This window comes from Rattus norvegicus, chromosome 5 (genome assembly GCF_036323735.1).
Source record: "Rattus norvegicus strain BN/NHsdMcwi chromosome 5, GRCr8, whole genome shotgun sequence".
In the NCBI taxonomy this organism is placed as follows: domain Eukaryota; kingdom Metazoa; phylum Chordata; class Mammalia; order Rodentia; family Muridae; genus Rattus; species Rattus norvegicus.
Genome location: NC_086023.1, coordinates 157,501,397 through 157,509,629, shown reverse-complemented (window position 1 = coordinate 157,509,629; position 8,233 = coordinate 157,501,397). Strand labels below are relative to the sequence as shown.

General features: G+C 54.5%; 1 protein-coding gene across 1 annotated transcript; it reads left to right on the top strand.

Moving 5' to 3' along the window:
• Nucleotides 1-1,786: 1,786 nt before the first annotated feature.
• On the top strand, nt 1,787-7,890 carry Klhdc7a (kelch domain containing 7A). Its single transcript, NM_001399527.1, has one exon. It carries the CDS (start codon nt 2,184-2,186, stop codon nt 4,503-4,505), a length of 2,322 nt encoding a protein of 773 aa, NP_001386456.1. The 5' UTR covers nt 1,787-2,183; the 3' UTR covers nt 4,506-7,890.
• Nucleotides 7,891-8,233: the final 343 nt, after the last annotated feature.

The window sequence follows — 8,233 nt, the reverse complement described above, 5'->3', positions numbered from 1 at the left end:
TCACCTGCCAGTGGAATGAGACCTGGGCTGGAGCCTAAGCTAGAATCCTAACACCCTGCGAGGGAGATGCTGCCTCCAGGGCCCACAGAGCCTCCGCCGGTCTGCCTACTGTTCTTCTCTGTATGAATCGTGACTTCTGATCCTCCAGCTTTGCGATGGTCAGCTGCTCCTCTCCCCTCTGTGCTCTGACCTTCCTGGAGGCCCCCCGGAGTAGACACTCCTCCCTCCTGAGAACCATAAGCACCAAACTCCCTTCTCTTGGCTGCATTCTCTGCTCTGGTGGCCTCCCTGTCACAGAGGAACAATAAAGCCACCTTTCAAACATTAACACGCAGACTGTGGAGAGGTGGAGACCTCCATTTTAGGTTTCCCAGGCGCAGTCTGTGAGCATCTGCTGTGACCAGCAGCCCACCTGATTCAGTTGGCATCCCCTCCCTTGCTGGCTCTAGCCTGAATTATCCAGGTCGGCTAGGAGTCAGTCCTGCAGAACACAGACACCTCGTTCAGGGCCTTTGCTTATAAACTAGTAGTAAAGGTTGGGTGAAGGGCTGAAAGAAGAGACAGGCAACGAAAAGCTGGTTTGGAAGGATGGGGAGCTCAGGAGGGCAGCCATGGAAGGGCCCAGGGAGGTCTGCGGTTTGACTGGATCTGGAGAGATGGAGAGATTCCCACCGGTAAGGATAAGGAGACCTGGCCTGCAGGAGTCAAGAAAGTAGGGCACACTAGACTGCCACACCCAGAAGGGTAAACTGAGGCTGTTGGGTGGAGGCTCACACACATAAGGACCTGATAAGGGGATGCCAGGAGGTCAGCAAGATGGCACTCCGACCAAACATGGTGATCTGAGGTGTCCTCAGGGTTTACACAGTGGGAGAACAGACTCCTTAGGTTATCCTCTGATGTCACATGTCTGTGCATGCATGTGCGCGCGCGCGCACACACACACACACACACACACACACACACACAACCATAAAAAGAAAAAGTTTTGAGTTTTCCCCAGGTCAGAACCCTCAGAACCAACCAAGCTCCAATTGGATCTTATTTTCACTTTGCAATCCTTTAAAAAGTGGAGCGTGTGCATCTAGGCAGCTGAGCGCCTGAATCCTGGGCACGGATGGAGGCTTGCCCAGAGCAGGGCTGGGCCCCCCAACTCTTCCTCACTGACTTTACCTTCCTTGCAATCGTGACCTCCACACCCACCCTTGAGAGCCAGTAGAGAACCTTGGTGCACATGGGAGATAAAAACAGTTGAGACATGGGGCTTCATGCATACTGACTACTACCTGATGAGGTCACCCTCTGTCCCCCGCCACTTTTCAGGGAGACACAGAGAAGTGAAGTTACTTGCCTAAGGTCACACAGCTGGTCAACAGCAGACTTGGGTCTGGGGTCCACTGTACTGATGGGTGGGTGTGGGTTGGGGGTTGAGAGGTGTCACTCCTCCATGGGCCACTTGTCCTGTGAGAGTTGGTTTATCATGAAGAAGAGGTCGGGTCTCTAGGGTCTCATTTTGTCTGAGTGCTAGGGCCTCTATTTCTTGGCCACTTCAGCAAAGCTGCTTTCTCTTCAACTTGTTGGGCACAGAAGGAGGGCAGAGGTGGCCAAGAGCCCAGTCAGGTGGCTTGGCTGTCAGCCCAGGCCCAGCGTCCCCCACTGCTTCTTTGCTTGGTTAGTTCAATGCTGACCCCTCTGTTGGGGCCAAGACCATCCTACACGCCTGGTAACTGCGGTTCCACCTGCCCCCAGGAACCACTGCAAAAGTTGCCCCAAGCTTCCAACCTAGGGATTTGCAAAAGAGAAAACAAACACCCTCACTCACAAAGACAGACTGCACACAGGTTTGCAGGCGTCTGGCCACAGTTCTGCTAAGAGCTTCCTTCCTCTCTGAATCCCTGCTGGACACTCGGAATGCCCGCCAGGGGCCGCAGGTGACTGATCTGAAGCTCAGCCTCCTGTCGGTACCCTCCCTCCCTTCAGGGAAGAATCAAAAGAAGCCAGCCGTGACCTTAGCCATCTCTTGTGCCAGTGCCACCTCAGCGGACTCAAAGTCACCTCTGCTCCAGCAACTGCTGGCCAGATCTGGCCAGGGACTCCCTCCCACTCCACAGCAGGATCCAGGAACTGGTCCCTATTGGGCAATCATTAATCGGATTCTTGGCATTCCTCTGTCCCTGGCCAGCATGCTCCCCACCAGAAAAGGAACAGAGGCCCACGACTGGCATTTGGATATGCAGCTGACCAGCAAGGTGGTGCTGTCCGCAGCTGCGCTGCTCCTGGTAACTGTGGCTTACAAACTCTACAAGTCCAGGCCTGCCCCAGCCCCGCATGCGGGAAGAAAGAAAGAGCGCCACAAAGCAGAAAATGAAACGGAGGGCTTGGGACAACCTGCCTTCCAGGAGGCTCCACCGGGGACCCTGCCAAGGGGCCCAAGACGCAGGAAAGCCAGCAAAGGGGCTGGGTCCCCACTGGACTACAGCTTGGAGGATCCAGGAGACTCCTACATCCTGGACACCCCCAGGTCTGAAGAGCCCACAAGAAAAGGCTCTGATGAAAGTCAGGACAGGCAGCGTCCAGACTCTCAGCAGGTGCCTCCTCCCTGCGGTGGCCAGGAAGCCGGAACAGCTGTTAGAGGTAAGCCCAACCCTCCCCACCCCCTTCATTCTGGCTGTGAACCTACAAGCTCCCCAGCGAGACTTATCCCAGGAGTAGGTGGCAGCTGTGTGGGTGACAATCTCTCTCCATGGCCAGACAGCAGACCCCTAGAGGAAACTGGGTCTGGGGACCCGGAAGCCCCCAACTGTTGGACTGATCCCACGCTGGTCAACGGTGACATGAACCAGAGCTGGATCTTCACCCACATGACAGGGGTCAGCAGGGGAGAGGCTGGGGCCCTCCAAGCTGCTGCAAACATGGGCTTGGCCACGCAGCAGCAGGAAGGAGCCACCAGTGCTTCCCATACCTTCTCATCTGTGGCCCGCATCCGGATGGAGGAGAACGTGATACAGAAGGCAGAGGGACCGGAGCTGAAAGGCAGAATATATGACTACTTTGTGGAGTCCACGTCGAAGGCTGTCTCCAGACCAGTCCCCTGCGCAGCAGCTCTGGCTGATGCTGCTCCATCCCCCGGGCCTGGACCAGAGCCCCTGGTCACAGGAGCAGCCACCAGAGACCAAGCTGATAACACAGCCGGTGGTACATTGCAAGTAGCATCCCCACAGCCTGTGCCATCCCCCTCTGCGCCAGGCTTTGGCAGAAAGGTGAGCCTCCTGCAGATCGCTGAGAACCCAGAGCTCCAACTGCAGCCTGAAGGCTTCAGGATGCCCCTTCCTGCCCACCTGGACCAGAGTGCCCAGCTCGGTTCAGACTGCAGCCACGGGGAGCCCCACGTGCAGCTTGTAGCTGGGACCAATTTCTTCCACATCCCTCTCACACCTGCTTCAGCTCTGGATGTCCGCCTGGACCTGGGCAATTGCTATGAGATGCTGACCTTGGCCAAGAGGCAGGGCCTAGAGGCCCTGAAGGAGGCAGCCTACAAGGTACTGAGTGATAACTACCTTCAGGTCCTCCGCAGCACAGACATCTACGGGGGCCTGAGCGGAGCAGAGCGGGAACTGATCCTCCAGCGCAGGTTCCGAGGCCACAAGTGCCTGGTGGTGGCAGACATGTGTCCCCAGGAAGACAGTGGCCGACTCTGTTGCTATGACAATGTGCAGGATGCCTGGCATCCGCTGGCCCAGCTGCCCCTGGAGGCCATGTCCCGGGGTTGTGCTCTCTGTTCTTTATTCAATTATCTCTTTGTGGTGTCTGGCTGCCAGGGACCTGCGGGCCAACCCTCCAACCGTGTCTTCTGCTACAACCCCCTGACGGCAATCTGGAGTGAGGTGTGCCCACTGAACCAGGCCCGTCCTCACTGCCGGCTGGTGGCCCTGGAGGGGTACCTCTACGCCATAGGAGGTGAGTGTCTGAACACAGTGGAGCGTTACGACCCTCGCCTGGACCGCTGGACCTTTGCCCCGCCGCTCCCAAATGACACATTTGCCCTGGCGCACACAGCCACGGTGTGCGCCAATGAGATCTTTGTCACTGGGGGCAGCCTGCGCTACTTGTTGCTCCGATTCTCGGCCCAGGAACAGCGTTGGTGGGCCGGCCCCACGGCGGGCAGCAAGGACCGCACGGCCGAGATGGTGGCTGTCAATGGCTTCCTCTACCGTTTTGACCTCAACCGCAGCCTGGGCATCAGCGTGTACCGCTGCAATGCCAGCACACGGCTCTGGTATGAGTGTGCCACGTACCGCTTGCCTTACCCCGATGCCTTCCAGTGCGCCGTGGTGGACGATCGTATCTATTGTGTGGGACGCAGGCGCACACTCTGCTTCCTGGCGGACCACATCTCGCCCAGGTTTGTGCCTAACGAGTTGCAGGGTTTCCCTGCTGCACGGGGCACCCTTCTGCCTGCTGTCCTGACCTTGCCTGTCCCCGATGTTCCTCAGACCCCTGTCTAGCAGTCCCTCTGCTGGGTTCCATGAGGATTCAGAGAAACTCCCTGCCCATCACTCTGGGTAAGAGGCAGGCAGGAACATGGCCTGTGGTGGGGTGGAAAGTTATCTGTCCCCCACCACAGGTTACACATGGGGCTTGGAGGATTCTTTAACAGTCAAGCTACAAGGCCCGCTACAACAGTGAAGCCAGGGCTTAGCATCCCAGGACAACTGGTGTGACTGACTGCACCACAACTGCATGAGTGACTGACCCTGCTCTATGCTTCAAATCAGAATTCCTGGCAGGGGCGATTTCAGAACCCCACACAAATGAAAGGCCATAGTCTTATTCCAGTCACATTTCTAGAGGCCAGGGTGCCGCCAAGGGCACCTCTCAAGCTGGTTGGCTTTCTGTGAACTACCACAGACCACCTTCTTAAGCACTCCTCTCACCAATTCCTAAGCATTGAGGACCACCTTAGAAGCTTCTAGAAGCCTCTGGAGCACAGGTGGAAAGAACTGAAGGAGGAGGTTTGGGCAGGAGCAGGAAGGAGCTCAGGATACCCCTGAGGTTTGGACAGAAGGACAGGTATTGCTAAAACTGGAGGCACCCACAGGAACACTGTTTGCAGAGCACATTGACCAAGACCCACTTTTTTTTTTTTGGTTACCTCAAGTTCTGTGTGCTGGAAGGAGAAAGGCACCCATCTTGACAGGAGTTCTATTTGCATATTAGTCATCGCACAATTGAGGTCTTGGGAGGCAGGGGTGCAGATGTGGTTCCAGGCTCCCTTTTCTGCCATGCCCACCACCACTTGACCTCAATAGACTCCAAGGAGTTCAGAATCCTCTCTGCCTGCAGGCCACCAGGGCAGCCATTACTATTCATCTCATCCGTGTGACCGTCTCTGTCTTGTGGCAATCTCATCTGCTTCGCTGGATGAGAAGGAATAAAGGGAGGCAGGTCCAGGAAGGAGCCATGGAGTTGGGAGATTCTAGTGGAGCAACCAGGTCCTCAATCTCTTCCATCAAAGGGGACCCAGCTTCCAGGAAGACAGGCAGAGAGCCTGGCCCACCCTGTTATCTTGCCTACCGAGCCCTTGCTTCGTTCTGAGGGAAACAAGGTTGAGAGAAAAGAGATGACGCTCTGAACCAGGAGCCAGGGGGTGCAGTCACAGTCAGGCAGGGCCTGACAAGCCGGAAGATGGGAAGAATCTGGACACTGCCCCTTTAAAAACCTTCCCAGATCCCAGGGGTGGTCGTGCAGCAGCTCTGGGAACTGAGGCTGGGGCACTGTTTAGAAGATTTGGGATTAGAACGTAGAACAAGGAGGAGTTTCCACACAGAGATCAGAAGAGAGTCTTGACTGTCCCTGGCCAAAGGCCTGGGAGGAGGCACCAGCTGAACCACACTTGAATTGAAAGCTGAGCAAGAAAGGCTGTCTGGGCCATGGTGGGGTCCCAGGGAGAGAATCCTGCCCCTGCCCCTGCCCCTGCCCCCTGTCCCCTGCTCTCTGCCTCCTATCAAGGCCATGTCACATTACTCACACATCAACCTCTGAGAAACATAGGGACAAAGGAAGGGATGGGTTCAGTAAAAAGACTAAAGAGGGCATTGGTATGGTGGTGCCAGGCTGAGATGGGGCAAGGTGCCTTTGGAAGATAGGCCCAGTTTCCAGGCATAGGCTAGCCCAGTTCTGAGGGCAACCTCTGGCAATGGGCCAGACAGAAGGCAAGATGCCAGCCAAGTTGGGTAGGGTCTGGGTTAGGTTCTAAGTCCAGGAGATGAAACACATTAAGGAAACTTCCAGGGGCTGGAGAGATGACTCAGCAGTTAAGAGCACTGGCTGTTCTTCCAGAGGTCCTGAGTTCAATTCCCAGCAACCACATGGTGGCTCACGACCATCTGTAATGGGATTCGATGCCCCTCTTCTGCTGTGTCTGAAGAAAGCTACAATGTATCCTATACAATAAATAAATAATTCTTTAAAAAAAGAAAAAGAAACTTCCAGGAGCCCGTGGCACACCAACCAGGCAAGTGATTCCAGGGAAGTTGCAAAAAAGAAAAAGAGAAAACAAAACCAAAGCCCTGTGTTTGGGACCCCAGTGAGTGTAGTCTTTATTGAAAGAAGGGGCGCTGAGACTAAGCTGTTGTACACCCCTTGTGCTCATGTGCCAGACATCATCAATCAATCCCTGTATCTTTTCCTGATGAGCCCTTATAAATAAGTACCTCAAAACTGTTCAAAACAGAAGCCCCACAGTCACGGCCGATAGGTCAGAGCTGACATGTCCTTATTGGCTTGACCCGGAGCTGGTTTAGGGAGTGGAAGTGGTTACAGAAGAGCCAAGTAGGGAACCCATCCGAGGCACGGTGGACAGAGTTCACTGGTGAGATGAACACGCGCAGTCTGTTTGGGCCAGGCCGGGCACAGCTCTGCGGGTGGGGGAGCAGCAGTGTCCCAGTGGGGGAGAGCAGGCTGATTCACAGACCAAGAGCCAGCACAGGAAGAGATTGAACTCAGCAGGCGTAACTGCTAAGGCAAGGGCAAAGCCGGCTGTGCAAGACAATCAGGTCTCCGGCATGGAATGTATCGAAATGTATCAGAGGGGGGATCAGAGAGGAGATTCATGGGCAGGAAGGGGAAGGGTTTTGCCACAAAGGCAAGGGGGCAGGGAAGCTCCTGAGGAAGACAATCTCAGGGTGGAAGAGGGATAGACCACTGATCTAGCTCTGGCTCTGTTCCCTAGGAGAGAAGCCCACTTGGTGCACTTGGGGGTGGTTACAAAGGAGTCACAGGTACCCTGTCCAAGTTAGGCAGCCTGCTGGCTTCTGCTTCACTTGGGCTCAGAGTCTAGTGCCCACTTGACGTTTAGGAATAGCGTAGGGTCTGCAGACATACTGGCCTCGGCCTCCCGAGTGGCCTAAGCGTCAGGACCATCTGTCTTGCTTTTTTCTAATAAGAGTTCTTACAGCTTTAGAGGAGGAAAGATGATGTGTGATTTATTTTCCACTTTAAGCCAGCCATGTCACTTTATAGAAAAATAAATAGACAATTGGAAGATAGAGAAATGTATTTTTAAAAGGCTCTCAATTCTGCCACCCAAAGACGTCTCCTACTGGGGGGTGTGTCCCTCGGGTCTCTCTCTTCTGTTTGTAGGTTTTGTTTGGCTTGGTTTTTGCCCGGGTGTGTTTGTGCTGAACATACAATTCTGTTGCTTCCTTCTGCACACGGCGTTTTTCCGAATAAGCATCTTCCCGTGTTATTACAAACCCTGGGTAAACATCATTTTCAAAAGGCACTGAATATTCCACCCAGTGAATGGATCGCACTTTATTTAAACACGTTCCTCCCTGCCCCTGTTGATTTCCTTTTCTATCATAAATAAAATAAATGGTCTTTGTTTTCTCTTTCTTCTCTGAGGTCTCCACCCAAACCAGAAAAGACAGACAGGTCTAGGTCCTATCTGGAAGGGTATGGCTGACGAAACAACCATAGCTCATAGCCCATAGCCCATGAGCTGGAGCTTGACCCATTTTGGACTGTCCGTCACACAGCTGACCTTGGTGATGCTCACTGAGAAAGTCAGAGCTGGCTGGTGGGAGGGGCAGCCCAGGCACCCTTCCTAGACAGTGGTCCATGCAAGGACCTTGCCGTGGTCCACGATTGCGTATGCTACTCCTCACTGTATGCTACCGCAACAGCCCCATTCGAAGGCTCGAAACTGAGCTCAGAGAGTGTAAGGAAAGAT

Excerpts from the sequence above, each read along its gene's own strand:
- Klhdc7a (NM_001399527.1), top strand. The coding sequence starts at position 2,184 with ATGCTCCCCACCAGAAAAGGAACAGAGGCCCACGACTGGCATTTGGAT.